We start from the raw sequence: 27,031 nt of genomic DNA, 5'->3' as shown, positions 1-27,031 counted from the left end.
CAAGCCCCCCGACACAAAGGCAAAGCCCGGGCCCTGTCCGCCGCCACACTCGCCCTACCGGCCCCGAGCCACACTTACCTGACGCTCCCCGCCGCGCTCTCGCGCTCGGGTCCCGAACCCGCCCGGGAGGCGCGCGCACACGGCGCCCCGAGAAGCCGCCGTGCCGCAGCGGCGCGCGCCCCCCGCCCTGGCCAGCGCGGCCACGCGGCTGAGTCACCCGGAGCTTCACATTAAAAGTCCCCTCGGAGCGCGGGGCACGCCGGGAAGGCCAGGCTCCGGGCCCGTCGCCTGGGGCGGCCGTTGGTAGGTAACCTCTGTCTTTCCCTCCACGCCCACGGCTCCTGATGGACAACTGGCTCGCACCTGCACTGCGAGGGTGGATTCGGTTTCCCAGCTGCGGATGCCCCCTTTTCAATTATTAAAGGTATAAAACGGAACGTTAGTAGCTACGGGAGTTGTAAAATAATCTTGCGCAGCCCCAGGACAGCTAATGCTTAAATGACATTGTGGAGCCTCCTTGTCTTCACGCATTTGGGGCAGAGGGTATGTAGTAAGAATGACCGAGTCCCTTAAACACGTTTTGCTTAGAAGCCCCTATCCTGGGTATGCATTCTGACCAAAGAAGAAAAAAAAAATCCTCATTTTTCTCAAACTTTGAATTAATGAAGCCACATGGTATATATAGCAAACAAAGTTGAATTGCAAATTTTAAATCAACCAAAAGCAAATTATTGGAAAATTGGCTGTTACGAGTAAAATATTTCAATACTCAAAAAATATTAACGTATGGCCAATGTCCTATAATTTGAGGGCTGAAAACATAAATGAAGGAAATAATATCAGTCTTTATTGTCCTGATTTCTAGGGATTTTTGTATTTTTAAAAGTAAGTTATACATACTATGCAAACAGTTTTATTTTAAAATTGCTGAAAACTGGGGCAGCTGGGTGGCTCAGTGGGTTAAGCAACGGACTCAAGTTTCTGCTCAGGTTGTGATCTCACTCTTGGGACAGAGCTGGAGTAGCGGTCCCCGCTGAGGGGGAAGGCTACTTGTCTTCCCTTTACTCCTCCCTCACTCTCTCATAAATAAAAAAACTTTTAAAAAATGTTGAAAACTATGTAAATTAATAGCATGATTTCTTAAATGCTGAGTCAACTTTTTTTTGTTGTTGTTGGTTACAAAAGTCTCTAGAAACTAATTTGAGGCCAAAGATTAGGATTAGAGTTGAAGTGGTAGGAATATGAGAAAATTGTTTTGACTCTCATTCTAGGAGGTTGCTATAGTGTGTATGGCAAAACTGCATTATCAGGGTCAAAACCTTTAATTTTAAAAGCTGAAGCTATACAATTTTTTTCATTATAATTTGACTGTAGAGTTCTTCCAGGATCTTAGGATCCAAACTTAACAAAGTAAAGTAGAGGATTGTTCAAACTAATGCCTTTATTTCCACTTCTATAAAATACAATATTATGCCCTAGAGCAGAAAAGAAGGAAAGGAAGAAAACCTTCTTGATATTCCTACAGGATAGGTTGTTTTTTGTTTTTGTTTTCTTAAGAATTTATTTTTTTGTGTTGGGGGGAACCACAAGCAGGGGGAGCAGTAGGCAGAGAGAGAAGCAGGTTCACTGCTGAGCAAGGAGCCTGCTGGAATCATGACCTGAGCTGAAGGCATCTACTCAATGGACTGAGCTACCCAGAACTGCAGGATAGTTCTTGAAGCACATCCTTCCTTTCTGGAAAGTTTTCTCTCTGCAGATTTGTAACACAAAAATCTGGCAGAAAGATCAAACAATCAGGCGAATGACTATGTCTTTTAATTAGGAGTTCAGACTAAATTGTTCTATTTTTGTCTCTACTTTCATGTCATAAATAGCGTATCAGACCTTGCACTTATTGGGGTAGACACCAAGTAGATGAAGTATGAGAAATGTATATTCACAGAAAGCACTGGTATATGCTGATTTTTATCATTCATTTGTAAATTAATGCCTCTCCAAACCTGAATCTCCCAGATGCATTTCTTTTTTTTTTTTTTAATTTTTAATAATAAACATATAATGTATTTTTATCCCCAGGGGTACAGGTCTGTGAATCACCAGGTTTACACACTTCACAGCACTCACCATAGCACATACCCTCCCCAATGTCCATAACCCCACCCCCCTCTCCCAAACCCCCTCCCCACAGCAACCCTCAGTTTGTTTTGTGAGATTAAGAGTCATTTATGGTTTGTCTCCCTCCCAATCCCATCTTGTTTCATTCATTCTTCTCCTACCCCCTTAAGCCCCCATGTTGCATCTCCACTTCCTCATATCAGGGAGATCATATGATAGTTGTCTTTCTCTGATTGACTTATTTCACTAAGCATGATACCTTCTAGTTCCATCCATGTCGTCGCAAATGGCAAGATTCCATTTCTTTTGATGGCTGCATAGTATTCCATTGTGTATATATACCACCTCTTCTTTATCCATTCATCTGTTGATGGACATCTAGGTTCTTTCCATAGTTTGGCTATTGTAGACATTGCTGCTATAAACATTCGGGTGCACGTGCCCCTTCGGATCACTACGTTTGTATCTTTAGGGTAAATACCCAGTAGTGCAATTGCTGGGTCATAGGGTAATTCTATTTTCAACATTTTGAGGAACCTCCATGCTGTTTTCCAGAGTGGTTGCACCAGCTTGCATTCCCACCAACAGTGTAGGAGGGTTCCCCTTTCTCCACATCCTAGCCGGCATCTGTCATTTCCTGACTTGTTAATTTTAGCCATTCTGACTGGTGTGAGGTGATATCTCATTGTGGTTTTGATTTGTATTTCCCTGATGCCGAGTGATGTGGGACACTTTTTCATGTGTCTGTGGGCCATCTGGATGTTTTTGCAGAAATGTCTGTTCATATCTTCTACCCATTTCTTGATTGGATTATTTGTTCTTTGGGTGCTGAGTTTACTAAGTTCTTTATAGATTTTGGACACTAGCCCTTTATCTGATAATGTCGTTTGCAAATATCTTCTTCCATTCTGTCAGTTGTCTTTTGGTTTTGTTCACTGTTTCCTTTGCTGTGCAAAAGCTTTTGATCTTGATTAAATCCCAATAGTTCATTTTGGTCCTTGCTTCCCTTGCTTTTGGCGATGTTCCTAGGAAGATGTTGCTGAGGTCAAAGAGGTCGAAGAGGTCAAAGAGGTTGCTGCCTGTGTTCTCTTCAAGGATTTTGATGGATTCCTTTCTCACATTGAGGTCCTTTATCCATTTTGAGTCTATTTTCATGTGTGGTAAGGAAATGGTCCAATTTGATTTTTCTGCATGTGGCTGTCCAATTTTCCCAACACCTTTTATTGAAGAGGCTGTCTTTTTTCCATTGGACATTCTTTCCTGCTTTGTTGAAGATTAGTTGACCATAGAGTTGAGGGTCTATTTCTGGGCTCTCTATTCTGTTCCATTGATCTATTTGTCTGTTTTTGTGCCAGTACCATGCTGTCTTGATGATGACAGCTTTGTAATAGAGCTTGAAGTCCGGAATTGTGATGGCCCCAACTTTGGCTTTTGTTCGCAATATTCCTTTGGGTATTCAAGGTCTTTTCTGGTTCCATAAAAATTTTAGGGTTATGTGTTCCATTTCTTTGAAAAAAAATGGATGGTATTTTGGTAGGAATTGCATTAAATATGTATATTGCTTTAGGTAGCATAGACATTTTCACAGTATTTATTCTTCCAATCCAGGAGCATGGAACATTTTTCCATTTCTTTGTGTCTTCCTCAATTTCTTTCATGAGTACTTTATAGTTTTCTGAGTATAGATTCTTAGCCTCTTTGGTTAGGTTTATTCCTAGGTATCTTTAGTTTTGGGTTTAATTGTAAATGGGATTGACTCCTTAATTTCTCTTTCTTCTGTCTTGTTGTTGGTGTAGAGAAATGCAACTGATTTCTGTGCATTGATTTTATATCCTGACACTTTACTGAATTCCTGTACAAGTTCTAGCAGTTTTGGAGTGGAGTCTTTTGGGTTTTCCACATATAGTATCATATCATCTGCAAAGAGTGATAGTTTGATTTTTTCTTTGCCGATTTTGATGCCTTTAATTTCCTTTTGTTGTCTGATTGCTGAGGCTAGGACTTCTAGTACTATGTTGAATAGCAGTGGTGATAATGGACATCCCTGCCATGTTCCTGACCTTAGCAGAAAAGCTTTCACTTTTTCTCCATTGAGAATGATATTTGCAGTGGGTTTTTCATAGATGGCTTTGATAATATTGAGGTATGTGCCCTCTATTCCTACACTTTGAAGAGTTTTGATCAGGAAGGGATGCTGTACTTTGTCAAATGCTTTTTCAGCATCTATTGAGAGTATCATATGGTTCTTGTTCTTTTATTAATGTGTTGTATCACATTGATTGATTTACAGATGTTGAACCAACCTTGCAGCCCTGGAATAAATCCCACTTGGTCCTGGTGAATAATCCTTTCAATGTACTGTTGAATCCTATTGGCTAGTATTTTGGTGAGAATTTTTGCATCTGTGTTAATCAAGGATATTGATCTGTAGTTCTCTCTATCTCTTTTTTAAAAAATTTTATTTATTTATTTGACAGACAGAGATCACAAGTAGGCAGAGAGAGGAGGAAGCAGGCTGCCTGCTGAGCAGAGAGCCCGATGTGGGGCTCAATCCCAGGACCCTGGGATCATGACCTGAGCTGAAGGCAGAGGCTTTAACACACTAAGCCACACAGGCGCCTCCTGTAGTTCTCTTTTTTGATGGGATCCTTGTCTGGTTTTGGGATCAAGGTGATGCTGGCCTCATAAAATGAGTTTGGAAGTTTTCCTTCCATTTCTATTTTTTGGAACAGTTTCAGGAGAATAGGAATTAGTTCTTCTTTAAACGTTTGGTAGAATTCCCCTGGGAAGCCATCTGGCCCTGGGCTTTTGTTTGTTTGGAGATTTTTGATGACCGTTTCAACCTCCTTACTGGTTATGGGTCTGTTCAGGTTTTCTAATTCTTCCTGGTTCAGTTGTGGTAGTTTATATATCTCTAGAAATGCATCCATTTCTTCCATATTTTCAAATTTGTTGGCGCAGAGTTGCTCATAGTATGTTCTTATAATTGTTTGTATTACTTTGGTGTTAGTTGTAATCTCTCCTCTTTCATTCATGATTTTATTTATTTGGGTCCTTTCTCTTTTCTTTTGGAGAAGAAAGGCCCCTAGCCAGGGGTGTATCAATCTTATTAATTCTTTCAAAGAACCAGCTCCTAGTTTCTTTGATTTGTTCTATTGTTTTTGTTTGTTTGTTTGTTTGTTTCTATTTCATTGATTTCTGCTCTGATCTTTATGATTTCTCTTCTCCTGCTGGGTTTAGGGTTTCTTTCTTGTTCTTTCTCCAGATCCTTTAGGTGTAGGGTTAGGTTGTGTACCTGAGACCTTTCTTGTTTCTAAAGAAAGGCTTGTACCACTATATATTTTCCTTTCAGGACTGCCTTTGCTGTGTCCCACAGAATTTGAACCATTGTGTTTTTATTATTATTTGTTTCCATGAATTTTTTCAATTCTTCTTTAATTTCCTGGTTGACCCATTCATTCTTTAGAAGGATGCTGTTTAGTCTCCATGTATTTGGGTTCTTTCCAAATTTCCTCTGGTGATTGAGTTCTAGCTTCAGAGCATTGTGGTCTGAAAATATGCAGGGAATGATTCCAATCTTTTAATACCGGTTGAGACCTGATTTAGGACCCAGGATGTGATCTATTCTGGAGAATGTTCCATGTGCATCAGAGAAGAATGTGTATTTTGTTGCTTTGGGATGAAATGTTCTGAATATATCTGTGATGTCCATCTGGTCCAGTGTGTCATTTAAGCCCTTTATTTCCTTGTTGATCTTTTGCTTGGATGATCTGTCCATTTCAGTGAGGGGAGTGTTAAAATCCCCTACTATTATTGTATTATTCTTGGTGTGTTTCTTTGATTTTGTTATTAATTGGTTTATATAGTTGGCTGCTCCCACGTTAGGGGCATAGATATTTAAAATTGTTAGATAGATCCTTTGAGTATGATATAGTGTCCTTCCTCATCTCTTATTATAGTCTTTGGCTTAAAATCCAATTGATCTGATATAAGGATTGCCACCCCTGCTTTCTTCTGATGTCCATTAGCATGGTAAATTCTTTTTCACCCCTCACTTTAAATCTGGAGGTGTCTTCGGGTCTGAAATGAGTTTCTTGTAGGCAACATACAGATGGGTTTTGTTTTTTTATCCATTCTGATACCCTGTGTCTTTTGATTGGGGCATTTAGCCCATTAACATTCAGGGTAACTATTGAGAGATATGAATTTAGTGCCATTGTATTGCCTGTAAGGTGACTGTTACTATATATTGTCTCTGTTCCTTTCTGATCTACTACTTTTAGGCTCTCTCTTTGCTTAGAAGACCCCTTTCAATATTTCCTGTAGAGCTGGTTTGGTGTTTGCAAATTCTCTCAGTTTTTGTTTGTCCTGGAAGTTTTTTCTCTCTCTCCTTCTATTTTCAATGATAGCCTAGCTGGATATAGTATTCTTGGCTGCATGTTTTTCTCATTTAGTGCTCTGAATATATCATGCCAGCTCTTTCTGGCCTGCCAGGTCTCTGTGGATAAGTCTGCTGCCAATCTAATATTTTTACCATTGTATGTTACAGACTTCTTTTCCCGGGCTGCTTTCAGGATTTTCCCTTTGTCACTAAGATTTGTAAATTTTACTACTAGGTGATGGGGTGTGGACCTATTCTTGTTGATTTTGAGGGGGGTTGCGCCTCCTGGATTTTGATGCTTGTTCCCTTTGCCATATTAGGGAAATTCTCTCCAATAATTCTCTCCAATATACCTTCTGCTCCCCTCTCTCTTTCTTCTTCTTCTGGAATCCCAATTATTGTAATGTTGTTTTGTCTTATGGTGTCACTTATCTCTCGAATTCTCCCCTTGTGGTCCAGTACCTGTTTGTCCCTCTTTTGCTCAGCTTCTTTATTCGCTGTCATTTGGTCTTCTATATCACTAATTCTTTCTTCTGCCTCATTTATCATAGCAGTGAGAGCCTCCATTTTTGATTGCACCTCATTAATAGCTTTTTTGATTTCAACTTGGTTAGATTTTAGTCCTTTTATTTCTCTAGAAAGGGCTTTTATATCTCCTGAGAGGGTTTCTCTAATATCTTCCATGCCTTTTTCGAGGCCAGCTAGAACCTTGAGAATCGTCATTCTGAACTCTTTATCTGACATATTACCAATGTCTGTATTGATTAGGTCTCTAGCCTTTGGTACTGCCTCTTGTTCTTTTTTTGTGGTGAATTTTTCTGCCTTGTCATTTTGTCCAGATAAGAGTGTATGAAGGAGCAAGTAAAATACTAAAAGGGTGGCAAAGACCCCAGTAAAATATGCTTTAGCCAAATCAGAAGAGACCCCAAATCATGGGGGGGAGAAAGGGGATAAAAAGAGGTACAAAAAAAATTAAAAAAAGAAAAGGAATAAATAAATATAAAAAAGAAAAAATATATTTATATTAGAAAAACTAGTTAAAAAACGTTAAAAAAGAAAAGGGTAAAAGTTAAAAAAAATTTAGCAGAAGAAGAAAAAGAAAAAAAACTGAAAAAAAACACAAAAAAAACCAAACCAACAAACCAAAAAAACAAATTAAATTAACTGCAAGACTGATGAATCATGGGGAAAAAGCTATGAGCTCAGTGCTTTGCTTTCTCTTCCTCTGGAATTCCACTGCTCTCCTTGGTATTGAACCTGCACTCCTTGGTAGGTGAACTTGGTCCTGGCTGGATTTCTTGTCGATCTTCTGGGGGAGGGGCCTGTTGTAGTGATTCTCAAGTGTTTTTGCCCCAGGTGGAATTGCACCACCCTTACCAGGGGCCCGGCTGAGTAATCCCTTGGGTTTGCTTTCAGGAGCTTTTGTTCCCTGAGTGCTTTCCGTAGAGTTCCGGAGGATGGGAATGAAAATGGCTGCCTCCCAGTCTCCAGCCCAGAGGAGCTGAGAGCTTGGAGCCCCACTCCTCAGTGCACCCTCAGAGAATAGCACCCAATAACCCCTGTCTTCCTGGCCTCCAGCCATGCTCCGAGCTCACTCAGGCTGCGACTGGTTCGAGGTAACTCCGAGTTGTGAGCTCACTCCTTGGCTCTGTCTCTGTAGCTGGCTTCCCTGTTCTAATACCTGCAAGCTCTGCGACACTTAGACACCCCTAATCCTTCTGTGACCATGCAGGACCTGGGGCCACGCTGACCCCATGTGGGCTTCACCACGGTTTAGCCTCTGGAGCGATGTCCTTCAGCGGAACAGACTTTTAAAAGTCCCAATTTTGTGCTCTGTTGCTCCGCTGCTCGCCAGGAGCCAGCACCTCCCCCCGCGGTCTATCTTCCCGTCGCTTTAGATTCACTTCTCCACCAGTCCTACCTTTCAGAAAGTGGTTGATTTTCTGTTTCTAGAATTGCTGTTCTTCTTCTCTTCGATCTCCTGTTAGATTTGTAGGTGTTTGCAATGTTTAGATAAGCTATCTAGCTGATCTCCTGCTACTTGATGTAGCCTCAGCCTGCTACTTCTCGGCCATCTTGACTCCTCCCCTCCCAGATGCATTTCTTTCTGAAGCTGAAACCCTTTCTCATGTCAGATTGGCAAACCTGGAATTTTCCATTGCCATGATGGCTAATTCAAAAGGCAGTACAATTCATACAATTAACTGTGTTAAGTCTCCTTGAATATGCTGTCCACTACTAGCAAATACTGCAAAATGCCTTTTCCAATATTTCACATCACTTAAACTTCTCAACAACCCTGGGGGGTAGATTTTATTAGTCAGATTCACAAATGAGGAAAACAAGACATAGACAAGTTAAGTATCTAAGGTCATTAAACTACAGAGTGGTGCTGGCGGGTTGAGAACTTGGATCATCTGACCCCAAAGTTTTGCTCAGCATCCACTGAGTGTGTGGCAATTCTCCCTTATTGCTTCCAGGTGAACTCCTGAGAACTTCCAGGAGATACCTTAAATGCCTTCAGCTGTCAATACCAAACAACTCCATCTTAGAATGAAAATTTTTAAAAAAGATTTTATTTATTTATTTGATAGAAAAAGAGGGATCACAAGTTGGCAGAGAGCAGGCAGAGAGAGAGGGGGAAGCAAGCTCCTGGCTCGACAGAAAGCCCGATATGGGGCTCGATCCCAGGACCCTGAGTTCATGAACCCAGGACCCTGAGATCATGACCTGAGTGGAAGGCAGAGGATTAACCCACTCAGCCACCCAGATGACCCAGAATGAAAATATTTTTAAAGTAATAGCTGATATCAGTTATTGTATAAGAAGCTAATTTTCCTTTCTACATCATATGTAGTAAATGTAAAAACAATGCAAAAATCCCAAGATTTCTGAACTCTCAAAGTAATCATATTTGCATTTTTAACTAAATGGTCTAGATTTTATGATTTCTAGATTACTGCAGACATATAAAATGAGACTTTTTGAAAGAATAATCACTTCCATTTGGAAGTCCAAAACTGTGCTCAAATATAGATGTAAATAACTAATTTCTGACTTTTGGGGGCATGCTGGAACCCTGCAAAATAGATTCACAAGAATCCTTTTTCCTTTACTCTATTAGTTCACCTTTGTTAACAATCTCTTCATGAACGTCACAAAGGCTAATGGCCAACTGGAAACAAAGACTGGATCTTGAAAACATAAACAACCAAAGGATCATGAATTTGAGTTTCTAGTGGCTGGAATTTGCTACTGGATCCTTGTTAGTATAAATGTGCTTTACATGCAAACTCAGTGAGTCTTTTAGTCTCATTTATAATGTCTCATCTGCAAATTCAACAAAAACGTAGCACAATCAAAAGGTATAGGACCCCAAGAGAATTATGTAGATAATGATTATAGGATCTCTCCTCTAAAGGAACTTATAAAAGTTAGGTTTGGTTATTTGGGTAACCAAATAAGAGATAAGGGTAAGTGAATCTAGTTAAAGTATTCCACTATTAAGTAAAGAGAAATGATAGGCTATCCCAGGTTTGTAATTCCCTGTGAATTAATAGATATAGGCATTATGCCTCAGCAGCTCTTAAGATAATAAAAAGGGAGGTGGACCTTCTGTACCTACTGAGGGAAGACCACACCGCCACTTAAAATGCTGCTAAAGAGATTGAAGCTAGATCTGATCAGACTTGAGATCCAGCTGCCAGTTTGTAGGAAATATAGGAATATGTTGAACTGTACCAGGGTCATAAAATCTGCAAAGTCCTGACTGGCAAACTCTACAAGTCAAAGGGCTTCCGTTCTTTTTTTATTTTTATTTTTTTTAAAGATTTTATTTATTTATTTGACAGAGAGATATCACAAGTAAACAGAGAGGCCGAGAGAGAAAGAGAGAGAGAGAGAGAGAGAGAGAGAGAGGAGGAAGCAGGCTCCCTGCTGAGCAGAGAGCCCAATGCGAGGCTTGATCCCAGGACCCCGGGATCATGACCTGAGCCGAAGGCAGAGGCTTAACCCACTGAGCCACCCAGCGCCCCAGGGCTTCTGTTCTTGAAGAGATAAACCATAAAGTTGAAAAAAAAAAAAGATGACTTAAAAGATATAAAAAAAATTTTTTTAAGTGTGTTGTAATTGTTGGGGGAGAGACTGTACTGTCTGGGGTGAACATTTGGGTGGAGAAACCATTAAAGAAAAAAAGAAGTGAAGGTGATACTACAGAGGTTAGGATCATGGTCACTTAGAAGATGATGGTGGCTGGGAATGATTAAGAAGGGACACTTACTTGGAAGGAGCTTCTAAGGGAAGGTAGCCAAATTCTGTTTCTTGACCTGGTGATGGTTAGTTACAAGGGTGTTTTCCTTAAAATAATTTATTAAGGTGAACATTTTCTTTATAGTGTCTTCTGTTTCTGTATTTTATTTTATGGTAAAAAGATAAAAAAAAAAAAAAAGAGTTGGAGGGACAGGCCAGTCCTACCCAAGAGCTGAAATGCATTTTCTCCACATCTAGCTATTTGCATGTATATCTGTTTGGTTTCCTGGAACAATATTAAGGTGAAATTATTTTTAAAAGCAAAAGGCTTAAAAAAAAATCCTGAATCCTTTGAAAGACAATCCACATTGTAATACAGTTTTGAATTTTGTTTAGGTACTGTCTTTTTTTTTTTAGAAGGTGATGAACAGGTAGGTAGTAGAGTGTGTTTTGAATGTTAGAAAAAAGGTGAATGGAATGATGAAAGATAAGGAACAATTTCTTGAGATTTAATGGTTAAATTCCAGTAATGGTCAGGAGAGTGATCTATAACTTTACCCATTGAGATTTTGCCAAGGGCAGGAGCTCCCTCCCTTGCCCACCCACATGTGAGGACAATTCATCTCAGAATTCTGTGACTTTTTAAAAGGACATAGAATGCTCTGCTTGAGATTCAAGAATCAAATAAACCTTTGTAAATAGAAGTCCTGCTGGGAGTCAGAATGGAGGAGTCAGAAAATGTAGAAATATGTTATCCTGAGGCTTCAGCAGAGGCTGAGTGTAAACTGATAATATGTTTATCTGTCATTACTCCTGTTACAGTTTGCAAACAGACTGACCTTCGAAATCCCATGCACCAGTTCTGTCAACACACATTGCCTCTGTTTATAAACACACAAGTCTTATTCTTGAACCCAATACTAAGAACGCTGGGAAGTTTTTTTTTAACTTCATACGAGTTTTAAATGAACTCTATCTGAAAAAGAAAACAAATAGGCCCCAAAATATACATTCTTCAAATTAGGGTTTGAACTAATAAGCTTTAGGCTTGCAAAATAGACTCCAGTTACCACTGAGTCACCATAGAAAACCAGGAGATTCTTTCACCTTGTTCAAATCATACCTCCTCCTTTCCCCAAACATTCACAGTGACTGATATACGACAAATTTACCAAAGCATGTGTCCTGGCCCCTCACCTCGACTCTTTGGGAAACTTTATAATGAAAAATGAACAGAGACAGCTTGGTGGTTCAGTCAAATGTCGGCCTTTGGCTCAGGTGGTGATCCTGGAATTCCAGAATCTAGCCCCACATTAGGCTCCCTGCTCAGCAGGAAGTCTGCTTCTTCCTCTCCCTGCTTGTGCTCTCTGTCTCTCTTTCAAATAAATAAATAAAATCTTAAAGAAAAAAGAAAAATGAACAGATAGTAAGATAAATAATAGGAACTAAGTGGATTCAGAAATGTCTCTTCTGCTTGCTAACCAAGAAGCCCAAAGTGTTCTTGTTTATTTGGAGTTACCATACCCACTTGGAAGCACATCAGTGTTTGTGAATGTACAAAGTACATGAAAAAGGAAGTACAAAAACATGAAGTGATATCAGATTCATAAGACAGTACAATGTAGTGCAAGAAAATATCGGAAGAAGAGCCAGATGACCTCAGTTTGAGGCCATTCCACCAGTTACTGGCTGAGCAAGTCATGCACAAGCTTGGATTTCCTAATTTGTAACATGATAACCGACTTACCTTTGCCTTGAGGTTGTTATGGGGAAGAAAACATAGTAAAAAATGTATGCAAAAATTCATAATCTCAAAGCACTAGAGAAATTCGAGGTGCTATTAATATTAATGCTATTTTTTACTTAAAACAATTTTTTATTGAAGTATTGACTATTAATGGCAGATATACACATTTCATCCGAACCAATATTATCTTTAAAAGGAACACCCAGGGGCTCCTGGGTGGCTCAGTTGGTAGGTGGCTGCCATGGCCTCAAGTCATGACCCTGGGATAGAGCCCCACATGGGGCGGCCTGCTCAGTGGGAGGCCTGCTTCTCCCACTCCCCACTCCCCCCACTCTCCCCCACTTTTGTTCCCTCTCTAGCCGTGTCTCTCTCTCTGTCAAATAAATAAAATCTTAAAAAAAAAAGAAATCCCAAAGACTATTTTTGTGACATAAAGCGGTCCTCATTAATGTCAACCATAAATAGTTTATGTATCAAAATATACTGCTTTCCTTAACATTATGCAGTGTGAATGAAAATAAACCATGTTATAATGATAAAATATTTTCAGTATTTTTTTTAGCCATAGTCATTGGTAACAATTGAATTACTTTTAAAGAGAATTTAACATCTTTTTTTAATTTAAAATTTTTATTTAAATTCAATGTAGTTAACATATAGTCTATTTTTAGTTTCAGAATTTAGTGATTCATCAGTTGCATATAATACCCAGTACTCATTACATGAAGTGCCCTCTTTAATGCCCATCACCCAATTACCCAGTCCTCCCCTTAACATCTTTTCTTAAGAGGGCATTTGGTTCTCTATCTGATGTGTGCTTTCTAGTGCAGTTTTGTAATGGTGTAGTAAATAATTGTCCTTGTAGATTCTTATTTTTAAGGGTTGCCATACATGTGCACACACACCCACACCCACACACATGCACACCCTCCCTTAGCTGAAGGAATTGTGGGAAATTACTAACTCAGTCCTTCCTTAGCCACTGCTTGATTTTTTTTTTTTTTTTTTTGATGTAAGTCCAAAGTAGGGCTTGAACTCACAACCTTGAGATCAAAGGTCACATGCTGGACCATCTGAGTAAGTCAGGTGCCCCCAACCACTCTTTTCAAATCACATGATAGCAACATATACAAAGGTTGAAGAGAGCAATTCAGAAAGTTTGTCTTTGGAATACTACTCAGCCATCAAAAAAATTGAAATCTTGCCATTTGCAACGATGTGGATGGAACTAGTGGGTATTATGCCAAGTGAAATAAGCCAATTAGAGAAAGATAATTATCATATGATGTCACTCATATGTGGATTTAAGAAACAAAACAGGATCATAGGGGAGAGTGGGAAAAATAAAACAGGACAAAATCAGAGAGGGAGACAAACCATAAGAGACTCTAAAGCATAGGAAACAAACAGTGTTGCTGGAGGGAGTGGGGGTAGGAGGAAGGGGTAACTGGATGATGGACATTAAGGAGGGCACATGATGTAATGAGCACTGGATATTTTTTTTAAAAGATTTTGTTTATTTGACAGAGAGCACAGGCAGGGAGGGGGTACAGCAGGCAGAAGGAGAAGGAGAAACTAAGCAGGGAGCCCAGTGTAGGGCTCGATTCCAGGTCCCTGGGAATCATGGCCTGAACTGAAGGCAGATGTTCAACCGACTGAGCCACCCAGATGCCCAGCACTGGGTATTATATAAGTCTGATGAACCATTGACCTCTATCTCAGAAACTGTTAGGTCCATAATCAAAGGAGCGAGACTGATACAAAGTGAAGGTCAAGCAAAGCTTTATTTCATGCCAAGCATCGAGAATCAAACTGACCAGTTAGGGCCACCTCTTACGGAGAGGGCGACCCCTCCCTGCCTTACAGACTAACTTTTTTATAGAGCAAAAGCCCTAGGGTTGGGCCTGGCCACACACAGGTGGCCAATAAGATTGTAGCACACAGAGAAAGCTGCACAGTCATGCTAGGTCACACACGGGTGGCCAATTGAATTACAATTTACCTAGTAGCTATTTGAACTAGCCTATCACCTTGGTCAGAATTGGCGCCCAAAAGGCAGGACCCATACTCCTTGGTAGCTGGGGGACAGTATGTGCGCCCCACTGATTGGATGTCTCCACCTGGCCTGACCCACCCTTGTATTTGGGCTTTGTTACCTGGGACTGGTTTCCCTGACTCGCTTTTAAGTAAGTTTCTGAAGAGGGTCGGGGAGATAGGGTCAGTTTAAGTTTTACTGCATAAACAACAAAATCACTGTTAAACCAGATGGAATTGCTCTGGCTAAATAGGCCCTTACAAAACTAATAATACATTATATGTTAGTTAATTGAATCTAAATACAAATTTAAAAAAGAGTTTGTCTTCTTGTTTCTGGTTTCTGAGGCACTTAACCCTAAGTTTAGATAGCAATTTGGGGTATTCTCTCTCGCTTCTTGTAAATGCTGATAGGCCCTAAGATGCTGAAAATTAGTAGATGTTCAGGCCTTGGAAAGGATAGCGAAAAGCAAAAATCAAGTACCCCTTGATTTTTGAAAGTTTGACTTATGCTACTTTACTTTCACAAGAGACCCACATTAGTAACTGTTTTGCCAAATGAGAGAAATCCAAAGAGGATTTTCATTTTTTACAAGAAAAAAGGCAAAAAGAAAAACAGCATTCAGTGTTTATCTCACAAGAAACTGTTCAAGCAGTGCACACCTGAGCACAAGTTTTCTCCCCCAGAACTGTGCTCAGCATCTCGGCATCAAGGTGCCATGACCTGAACATCTGTGCTTTATCTTAACTTATTTTGTGGATCTGTTAGCAAGATGTGTCCTTAAGGTATCAGAAAAGCTTAAGAGAGGTTATTTGCTTGGGTCTGGGAATGTTCAAAAAATTTTCTACATAAATAACTGGTGATTTCTTCTTCTTTATGCCATTTTGGGTTACAAAGGTTTTCATGAGGACGCTCTACTTTCAGGTAGTGGGGGAAACCTGTACTTAGAAAGTGACTTTGAGAAGGAGTCAGATGAGAGAAGGCTGATCAGGCATCTGGTACCAGCCTGGTTGCCTGTGGGTCAGTCATTAGCTCTATATGTTATTTCTTTTCATCTAAAAGGAGTTTTAGGGGACCTGGGTGGCTCAGTCAGTTAAGCGGCTGCCTTTAGCTCAGGTCATGATCCCAGAGTCCTGGGATTGAGTCCCGCATTGGGCTCTCTGCTCATCGGGGAGCTTGCTTCTCCCGCTCACTCTGACCCTTCCCTCCATTCGTTCTCGCTCTCTCTCAAATAAGTAAATAAATCTTAAAAGAAATTTAGGTCAGGAGTTTTAGATCAAATGATAGCTGCCATTATTGGCTGCCTTCCATAGGGTAGTGTTAAAAGATAAACCGAGGCACATTAAAAATTTTAAGAGTTTATAGCCATAAAAAAAGAATGAAGTCTTGCCATTTGCAACAATGTGGGTGGACCTAGAGAGTATTATGTTTAGTGAAATAAGAGAGAGACAAATACTGTATGATTTCACTCATACGTGGAGTGTAAGAAACAGATGAGCCAATAAAACAAAACAGAAGCGGACTCATAGATACAGAGAACAAACTGAAGATTGTGGGAGGGAGGAGGGGACACATGAAATTGGTGAGGGGATTAAGAGTACAATCTTCCAGTTATAAAATAAGACACAGAGATGAAACAGAGGGTAGGGAATATAGTCAATAATATTATAACAACTTTGTGTGGTGACAGATGGTAACTAGAGTTACTGTGGTAATCATTTCATAATGTCTATAAATATTGAATCACTGTGTTGTACACTGGAAGCTAATACAATATTGTATGTCAATTTGTCTTCAATAAATATACATAAGTTAAAAAATTAAGAGTTTATTTTCTAGTAGACAGAGGAGCTCTGTGGAGTTGTAAAAATGAAAGACTTATAGGCAGAAGGGAGCAGGAACAAAGAAGTTATTACTTGGCACGAAAAGCAGGTTGGTTGTTGCAAAGTTACTTTCCTTTAGTGGGTTTTTGGAGGGTGGGGGTCTGTTAGGTAGATTACCTCACTAGTGCTGATCAGTGGTTCCTGACTGACTGGTTTAAGATTTCATTCCTGAGAGAGCCAAACCTGTAATTATGGCTCCATTTGGTGATGTGGGGTTTAGCAGAAGCAAGCCCATTTTGCGCCTATTGTCTTATTTTTTACCAGTAGGCAGATAGTAGCTCTAAGTCTCCCAGCAGCCTGGCAAGACAGGGTTTATTAGTTCCATGTTACAGATACAGAAATCAAGGCTCAAAGAGATGAAGTTATTTTAGGCCACATTAGGTGAACTCCATGGAACCAATTTAGCTTTGAAATTCTAGGATTACTGAGAAAATTCTACCCCTTGGGTTTCATGTTTCCCTTTTAGAAATTTCATGGTTTGGGATTCAGCCATGAAATGCCAAATGTGGAAAGGGCCTTAGAAATCATAAGTGTCAGGTTTTTCAGTTGTTAAGAAGGAATCTAAGATCCAAAGAGGATGAGTGATCAGCTCATGGTCATAATTTATTTTCCCTTCCGGGTTTGCCTATAATGAATACTCTGTAACCTGATTCTCTACCTGGGTAGAAATACATATTTAAGAAGGTGTGTCAGGAGGTGGAATTTGGACTGGGTTCCAAAAGCTTCTTAAAGATGACCTTGGTTATGTTGGTAAATATTGTCTGTCCAAATAAGTCAGGTCACAGGAGGACAGTCCTTTTCTTTGGAGACATAAATTGAGGTAGTGAAACTTTCACCTAGAATCACTAACCGCCGAAAAGTCAAAAAATCATCACATATAATGAAAAAGGAATTTAATTTAGCTGTTAATGTGTCATCAAAAAAAAACTTAAAAAAATTAAGCACAAGTATTGATCTATTTTTACATTTTAAAATTATTCAAACACTAAAAACAGGATGAATTTCTGTAAATAATGAACTTTCAATAAACATTATAAATAATTATTTATTGTGGCTAAGAGGTAGAATTCCCATGGAAGAAGGAGAGAAGAAAGAAGGGGGGAGGCAATGCTGAATTAAAGAGAAAAGGGAGAAAAAAGAAAAGGAGAGAAATATGGGAAGAAAAATTAGAGCTGGAGAGAAGGAAAAGAAGAGTGACTAAGAACAGTTAGAGAAGAGGGTGTCTGGGAGGCTCAGTTACTAAAGCATCTGACTCTTGATTTTGGCTCAGGTCATTATCTCAGGGTCCTGAGATAAAGCCCTGAGTTGGACTCTGTGCTCAGCCAGGGAGTCTGCTTATGGATTCTCTCCCTCCCCATCTCTCTGCCCCGCCCTCAAAAAAATTACAAAATGCTGGGACAATATAGAGAATGAGTTATTTAAAAAGCTGGGTGCCTGGGTGGCTCAGTTGGTTAGACAACTGCCTTTGGCTCAGGTCGTGATCACAGAATTCCGGGATCGAGTCCTGCATCAGGTTCCTGGCTCCACGGGCAGTCTGCTTCTTCCTCTGACCTTGTCCCATCTCATACTCTCTCTCACTGTCTCTCTTTCAAATAAATAAATAAAATCTTTTTTTTTTAAAGATTTTATTTATTTATCAGAGAGAGAGAGGGGGAGAGAGCAAGCACAGGCAGACAGAATGGCAGGCAGAGGCAGAGGGAGAAGCAGGCTCCCTGCTGAGCAAGGAGCCCGATGTGGGACGCGATCCAAGGACGCTGGGATCATGACCTGAGCCGAAGGCAGCTGCTTAACCAACTGAGCCACCCAGGCATCCCAAATAAATAAAATCTTAAAAAAAAAAAAAAAAGTGTTAGGGAAGGAGAAGGAGGAGTCAGGAGGAGAGAAACTGGAAGTGGAAGAAAAGGAGAAAGCTGGTCTTAGGGAGAGAAAGACTAAGAACAAACAGACTTGCCCAGCAGAGAAGAGTTAAGAGGGTTCCTTTTTTCATCAACAAACGTTTATTGCCCTCAGTGTGCACTCTAATAAATTTCTGTCCTAGGAAAAATAAATATGCATTACTCTATTGCAAGAAGAGTTAATGATTTCATTTCTTTAGTAACCTTTCTATCTTCTGAGTATGAAAAGTAATTTATGCTCATTTAGAAAATTTGGAAAATAGGGAGTGGAATAAAGAATTGCTAATTCATTTCTTTGGGAAAAGAGAGGGGGAAGAATCCCTTATTCTAGCCTACTGGCATTTTCCTGGCTTCTGTTTGGCATTCTTTCTGGTGCTCAGTTTGAGGGGCAACAGCTATCTAGGGAAAACTCTTCTCCTGGAGATGGCAAGAAGTACAAAATGGCAAACAGGGACACACACTAGGCCCCTTCAGGCCCAGGTTGGAGCTAGCACACTGTCATTACTGTCACAGCTTCATGAAGCCATTCATACAGATCTGATTTTATATCATATAAAAAGTGTAACTTCCTAAGTATAACATAAATTTACATTTGTACTTTTACCTCTTCTGGGACAATATAAGGGCCTTAGGACACTTTGAAAGTCACTTTTTAGTTATTGATTGATTGATTGATTTTTTTTTTAAAGATTTTACTTATTTATTTATCAGAGAGTGAGCAAGCACAAGCAGGGGGAGAAGCATGCTTCCTGCTGAGCAAGGAGCCCAGTGTGGGCCTCAATCCCAGGACCCTGGGATCTTGAGCTCAGCTGAAGGCAGACACTTAACCCACTGAGCCATCCAGGCATCCCTGAAAGTCACTTTTTAAAACAACTGTGTTGGGGCACCTGGGTGGCTCAGTGGGTTGGGCCACTGCCTTCGGCTCAGATCATGATCTCAGGGTCCTGGGATCGAGTCCCGCATCGGGCTCTCTGCTCAGCAGGGAGCCTGCTTCCCTTCCTCTCTGCCTGCCTCTCTGCCTACTTGTGATCTCTCTCTGTCAATTAAATAAATAAAATCTTAAAAAAACAACAACAACAACAACAGTGTTGTCACACCTCATCTTCTATCCTGGAATGACATGTATGGTTTATAGGAACTATGTATAAATCCAATTTTTAAAAAAAAAATCTATATAATTATCTTCTCATAGAGGAGAATGAAAGGAAATTAATTGGTGTGGCTGGCTCAGCTGATTAAGCATCTGCCTTCAACTCAGGTCATGATCTTGGGATCCTGGGATTAAGTCCTATGTTTGGTTCTCTGTTCAGCGGGGAGCTTGCTTCTCACTCCCCCTCTGCCTGCTACTCTGCCTACTTGTGCTTTCTGTCTCTCTCTCTGTCAAATGAATAAATGAAATCTTTGAAAAGAAAAAAAGAAAGGAAAGTAATTTACAATAGCAGTTACCGTATATATATTTTTCAATACATGTTCAGATATAATACAAGAGAAAACTCAATTAAGTAGTCATTTGGTTGCACTTATACATAGAATCACTGGAAATGTGACAGCCACAAATATAGTCTGATAAGGTATATTAAATTAGGAACTTGATTACCATGTGTGGCGTGTAGTCTATGATCTAATTTTCTGATAAAGTAAACGAATTTTGGCAAAGTTCAGAAAAACAGTAGCAATAAAAGTATGTTTCTCTTGATTTCTCTGCATTTATACTGTAATGCATTCGTAGAAACTCCAGTGTTTATAAAACCCATGCAAAAAATCTTTGGATTTATATGTGAAACAGCCTTAAATTCTAAACTTAGGTAATTATACATGTATGTATATATTTTTTAACCTACATGAATATCTAGAGGAATAGTACAAATATAGCATATAGGTTGTAGGACAATTTTTTTGTGGGCAGGATCTTGGCATGCATTGGAGTAGATCTATGATACCTGATTGGACGTGTTAAATCTGAATATAACCCCCCACTAATATCACTATACAAATACGCCACACTGTTTTCAACAACACCCTGTAGGGACTTGTACTGCCCACCGTGGAGTCCATTTATATATCCTGTACCGTAAAGGTTTTGCTCACAATTATAACCTAGTGCCTTAGCATAGTGTCTAGCACATAGTAGGGATTTATTAAATATTTCTTTAGTGATTGAACGTAAGGGTGTTCTTTTCACTTACACTGCATTTTTCATTTTCTCTAGGATAATGACTCACAAATTTAAATTTCCAGCCCTGATCTCTCCTCTGAGCTCCAAATTTGTCTTGGCAAATGCTCACTTAACTTCTTTACTTGAATGATTTTCAGAGACATCATTGAATATATCCAACTTACCATTTCCTGTCACCAATACCCCTCTCCCAAATGAAACCTATCACCAAACAAGGCAAAATGTCAATTCTGTGCTGGAGTTCTCTGGTTTAGAATATGCCACCATAATCCACTTACTTGCTCAACAAAAATTTGGGCATCTCCCTATCATCCTTTCTCTCTCTCTCTCTCTTTTTTAAAAGCTCTACTTTATTTGAGAGAGCGAGCAAGCACAGAGGGAGAGTGAGAGGGAGAAGCAGATCTGCCCTCTCCTCACTGAGCAGAGGCCTGATTCAGGGATTGATCCCAGGACCCGGAGATCATGACCTGAGCCAAAGGCAGAAGCTTAACTAACTGAACTCCCTAGACTTTACTTATCCTACTTATCCTAATCAGTCAATTCTACTTCAGTCTTCTCAAATGTCACCACTTTTCTCCATCTCCGCTGCTACCACCCTAGTGGATTACTGAAATATAGTCATCTCTTGTCTGTTTGCAAACCCCCTCCATTCAGTAGCCAGAGTGGTCTTTTGAAACAGAAATCTGGTTTTGTCACTCCTTTATTTAAATCCCACAAATAATGTCTCACTTCTTTTATTTTTTATTGTTATTATTTTTTTCAAGAGAGTATGAGCAGGGGAGGAGCAGGGCAAGAGGGAGGGAGAATCTCAAGCATGCCCCAGTCTAGTGTGGAGCCCCAACTGGGGGCTTAATCTCATGATCCTGTGATCATGACCTGAACCAAAATCAAGAGTTGGACGCTTAAGCAACTGAGCCACCCAGGCACCCCATCTCACTTCTTTTGGGATAAAATCTAAAGCTCTTGGCAGGACATATAAGGCCCTGAATGATTTGGCTCCTGTCTATAAATCTTTTCTTTTGGAGGCTACTTATCCATTATTCTTCAATCACACTGGCTTCCTTTTGCTTTGCTTCCTTATTTTTTTATTTTTTATTTTAAAAACCTAAACCAGGGGGGCACCTGTGTGGCTCAGTTGTTAAGTGGCTGCCTTCAGCTCAGGTCATGATCCCGGGGTCCTGGGATCAACCACAAACTGGGTTGCCTGTTCAGCAGGAAGCCTGCTTCTCCCTCTCCCACTCCCCCTGCATGTATTCCCTCTCTTACTGTGTCTCTCTCTGTCAAATAAATAAATTAAATCTTAAAAAAAAAAATCCAGGCGCATAATTTTGAAAGCAATCATTGCTAAATAATTTGTTATGCCCTCCACCCCCATCATTATTGATTTACTTCTTTCTTTTGATGAGCCCCTCCCTTCTCTGTGTTTTTCTCTCCTCCACCCCGGCAATTCCTATTATTTAGATATTGTACTTTCTAGATCCTCTAGTCTTCTCTTTTTCTTCTTTTCAATATGTTTGACTTTTCATAACCTCAAGAAGGGTTTTAACCATAGAAAAATATTACTCAGAAATTAACCTCCCTAAGCTGTTAAAAGAAGAATAAAAAGAAAATGATAACATTTCAGCTGATACATTTTATTACTTTGGTTGAAAGTCTACACATTTTAGTAGTTGATTGAATAGAGGCTTTTGCTGCTTAACTAATTAGAAATCTTTTCAAATCACATTCATTTAAACTATTTTCTTTTTTACATGCCATAATTGTCTGACAAGACTTTTCAAGTACTTGTGCATTATTGTAAGCCTAATAAACTTATAAATATTAGTGATTGTTAGTTCTCTTATATGCCAAATTCTCTTGGATATCTGAAATATAGGTTTGATTTCATTTGGCCTTTATACACCCAAACAGTTCCACTTAAACTAAGGAGGATTTCAATTATATCATTAACTAATTTTCAATATGATTAGGACTTATAATAGCAACCCCATTTGACTGGATTCATCCAGTCAAATTGACAACTTCATTCTATTTTGAATTATTTTCAAAAAAGGCCACTGTCGGGGCGCCTGGGTGGCTCAGTGGGTTAAGCCGCTGCCTTCGGCTCAGGTCATGATCTCAGGGTCCTGGGATCGAGTCCCGCATCGGACTCTCTGCTCGTCAGGGAGCCTGCTTCTCTCTCTCTCTCTCTCTCTGCCTGCCTCTCCATCTACTTGTGATTTCTCTCTGTCAAATAAATAAATAAAATCTTAAAAAAAAAAAAAGGCCACTGTCGAAGGAAAACAAAACAAAAAATGAACTATTGGGACTTCATCAGCAAAGGAAATAGTCAACAAAACTAAAAGGCAACCTATGGAATGGGAGAAGATATTTGCAAATGATATATTAGATAAAGGAGTAGCATCCAAAAATCTAGAAAGAACTTACCAAACTTGGGGCACCTGTGGTACACTCTGTAAGATATCTGGCGTGGTATCAACCAAACATCAATATTTTAAAAATAAGGAGTTAGGGGGTGCCTGGGTGGCTCAGTGGGTTAAAGCCTCTGCCTTCGGCTCAGGTCATGATTCCAGGGTCTTGGGATGGAGCCCCTCACTGGGGCTCTGCTCAGCAGAGGCTCTGTCTCCCTCCCTCTTTCTCTGCCTGCCTCTCTGCCTTCTTGTGATCTCTGTCTGTCAAATAAATAAATAAAATCTTAAAAAAAGAAGAAGAACTTACCAAACTCAACACCCAAAGCCCAAAACATCCAGTCAAGAAATGGGCAGAAGACATGAACAGATATTTCTCCAAATAAGACATACAAATAGCTACCAGACACATGAAAAAATGCTCCAAATCACTCAGCATCAGGGAAATGCAAATCAAAACCACAATGAGATACTACCTCACACTGGTTAGAATGGCTAAAATGAACAACTCAGGAAACAACAGATGTTGGTGAGGATGCAGGAAAAGGGGAACCCTCTTATACTGTTAGTGGAAATGCAAACTGGTACAGCCACTCTGGAAAACAGTATGAAGGTCCTCAAAAAGTTAACACTAGAGCTACCCTATGACCCAGGAATTGCATTACTAGGTATCCTCTTTTTTTATCCAAAGGATACAAACATAGTGATTCAAAGGGGCACATGCACCCAGATGTTTATAGCAGCAGTGTCCACAATAGCCAAACTATGGAAAGAGCTAAGATGTCCATCAAGAGATAAATAAATGGATAAAGAAGATGCAGATTATATATACAATGAAATATTTCTTGGCCATCAAAAAGTATGAAATCTTGCCATTTGCAATGACGGATGGAACTAGAGGATATTATGCTAAGTGGAATAAATCAGAGAAAGCCAACACCATATGATTTTATGAAACAAACATGAACAGAGGGGAAGGGAAGGAAAAATAAGATAAAAACCCCTGAGGGTGGCAAACCATAAGAGGAAACAAACTGAGGGTTGCTGGAGGGGTTAGGGGTGGGTGGGGGGATGGGATAACTGGATGATGGATGTTAAGGAGGGCACTTGATGTAATGAGCACTGGGTGTTACATGCAACTGATGAATCACTAAATTCTACCCCTAAAACTAATAATACACTATGTTAACTAAGTTGAATTTAAATAACAAATTTTTAAAAATACGTTGTATGGTAAACACAACAAAAGAGGCCACAACTCTTACAGAATTAACACAAAGGTCTATAAAATTTTAGATCTCTCTCATGACCTTTACCCATAAGTTTTTATTCTGAAAAATTTCAAACACAAAGAAAAAATGAGGATATGATACATTCAACAAAAATGTAACCACTACTTAGATGCAACAATAATCAACATTTTGACATATTTATCTTATTTTTGTAATAATTTATTATGAAAAATTTCAAAGTTGAGAGAACTATATGATCAACATTAATATATCCACTACTTAGATTAAGGAATTGTCAACATTTCCCCATATTTGCTTTATATATTTATTTAACTATTTTTCTGACCTTTTGAAAGTGGGCAGACAACATGATATTCACTTCCAAATATTTTAAAATGTAACTCCTAAAAATAAGGACAATCTCTGTATGCCTGTAATAGCATTATTGTGCTCAGGAAAGGAAACAATAATTCCTCAATAACTTTTTTAATAATAGTTTTTCTTTTCTTTTCTTTCTATTTTTTTTTAAAGCTAGAATCCAAAGTTCACACAGTGCATTTGGTTGTTTTATTTCTTTAGCTTTTTAAAATCTAGAGCAATGGTGTCCATCTGCCTATTATTTTATCTCCTTATGAGACTAATTTTTTTAAAAAAGACCAGCCAGTTATTTTTGTAGAATGTCCTCATGACTTTTTTTTTTGACTTGTATCAACTTCTAAGGTTATTCTATTTCAGAGGACTTATCTTTATTTTTCAATATATAGTTTTTTATTGAATTTACTGAATTTTAGTATTTGTAATTTTCAGCTGCTTTCCTTGCTCTTAGATGATTTTTTCTTTTCTTATCCTGTTCTTGTTTCATGGATACAATAATTTTCTGATGACACTACAATTTCTTTGAAGTATTTTAAAAAATATTTTATTTATTTGTCAGAGAAAGAGAGCACGAGCGAGCACAACCAGGGGTGAGTGGCAGGCAGAGGGAGAAGCAGGCTCCCCGCTGAGCAGGGAGACTGATGTGGGACTCCATCCCAGGATCCTGGGATCATGACCTGAGATGAGGGCAGATGCTTACGCTTAGCCAACTGAGACACCCAGGTGTCTTTCTTTGAAGTATTTTTATGCTCCCTGCATTGTCTCTGGTTTTTTTGTTCTTTTGTTTGTTTGTGATTCTTTTTCTCTCCCTGATTCTTATATGTGGAAGGTTTTTTAAATTTTTCATGTTGAAGTTTTCCCTCTGGTATCTGGTGATTTTTATCATTCAAATTTTAAGAGTGAAGTCCTAAAAGCTGAGCAGATGCCCTAATTTGTGTCTGAGTCTTGTTAATTAAAGGCTTTTCCTTTGGGGACTTCCAAATGTCAGTATTTGTGGATCTTTTTTCTGGCATGGCTCATTTTTTTCTTTTATTCTTTGCTAGAGAGTAGAACTTGGTGGCAGAGTTCTGTGAGCCGGAGAAGCAGACTGGGTGCCTCATTTTCAGTTTCAGACTTAATTCCTCTTTTCTTTCAGTCAGATCTATGCCTTGTGTTGCCACAACTATAACTCCTTTGGGTTATTTTCTCCAAAGGTGGCATTTCCTGTTTCTTATGGAGGTAAAAGCAGTAGGCTGATTATATCAGGTGGAATGACAACATGGGAGATCTGTCCATTTGTTAAACGGATTTTCAAACAAATCTCCTTTCAGCATTACACCCCTTCCCATCTCCATTCTAACTTTTCTCTGCACTTTACCTACTTCTAGTTCATGAGTCTTTCCAGGGCTCCTCAGGGTGACCCGCCTTGCTTCTCCTTGGTTTCTCCTTCTCCAACCACTTAGGCCTGACTAAGTCCTTCACCCACCTCAATCCATTTTCCATTTTCATGCATTATGGTTTGGGGTGACTACTAGTTCAATAAAGATGAAACCTGTATTTTCTTTTTCCTCATTATTTTTGGGAGTAGTGATATGGGGACTATCTCAGCTATCTTGGCCAATTCCAAGTCATCTTTTCGGTCCCCGCTTAAACATCATTCCTAACCCAGACTAGGTTAGGTCCACTCACTATAATTCAGTCTCAAATACCTATCATGATTCTAATTAGGTATATATGTCTGCCTCCCCTGCTAGACCGTTACCTCCACCAGAGAAGGGACCATTTCTGTCTTGCTGACTGCTATATCCCCAGTGTGTAGTGCAATGCCTAACATTTAATAGGGGCTATGTACATATATTTTAAATATATATATATATTTTATTTGCCAGAGAGAGAGAGAGTGAGAGAGCACACAAGCAGGGGGAGTGGCAGGCAGAAGGAGAAGCAGGCTCCCTGCTGAGCAGTGAGCCTAATGCAGGGCTTGATCCCAGGACCCTGGGATCATGATCTGAGCCAAAGGCTGATGCTTAACTGACTGAGCCACCCAGGCATCCCTAAATATATATTTTTCATTGTTGATCAACATATATTACTCATTATAAAGATTTGTAGCTAGGGGCACCAGTCTGGCTCTGTCTGTAGAGCATGTGACTCTTGATCTTGGGGTTGTGAGTTCCTTCAAGCCCCATGTTGAATGTAGAGATTAGTTTAAAAAAAAAAATAGCTGGATTTACAGTTGATACCACCAATAAGTATTTAAAGTTTCATGATCTTAGTTATGATTGTCTAATTATTGTTATAGAAACACTATAAAATGACTCTTGTCCATTTCCAAACTTACTTTATATGGACACTTTTAAGATCATAATGTACTGATAGTAATATGCACTCTGATCAGCATAGTGTATAAATTTTCTATTTCTGCTGCTATAAATTACCAGAGACTGAGTGACAAAACAACACAAATTTTTTATCTTGTAGTTCTGGAGGTTTGAAGTTGAAAATGGGTTGGCAAGACTGCCTTCCTTCTGGAGGCTCTAGGGGAGAATCCATTTCT

General features: G+C 39.4%; 2 protein-coding genes across 3 annotated transcripts in view; one reads left to right on the top strand and one right to left on the bottom strand.

Moving 5' to 3' along the window:
• KCTD20 (potassium channel tetramerization domain containing 20) overlaps positions 1 to 277 on the bottom strand; it is a 32,871-nt gene extending 32,594 nt beyond the window's left edge. Inside the window, exon 1 of one of the 2 annotated variants that reach the window (XM_082732229.1) lies at positions 79 to 277. The gene's annotated coding sequence lies outside the window, so the exon portion shown is untranslated. The remainder of the gene's footprint in view (positions 1 to 78) is intronic. The other variant, XM_082732230.1, reaches the window with a different exon arrangement.
• Positions 278 to 316: 39 nt separating this feature from the next.
• The window catches only part of PXT1 (peroxisomal testis enriched protein 1), a 51,087-nt gene continuing 24,372 nt past the window's right edge, over positions 317 to 27,031 (top strand). The window contains 1 exon segment of the mRNA XM_082732231.1: positions 317 to 424. Coding sequence (XP_082588357.1) covers positions 401 to 424 — 24 coding nt within the window. The 5' untranslated portion in view covers positions 317 to 400.

Source organism: Mustela nivalis (assembly GCF_964662115.1).
Source record: "Mustela nivalis genome assembly, chromosome: 5".
Classification (NCBI taxonomy): domain Eukaryota; kingdom Metazoa; phylum Chordata; class Mammalia; order Carnivora; family Mustelidae; genus Mustela; species Mustela nivalis.
This window is presented reverse-complemented; position numbering and strand designations above follow the sequence as displayed.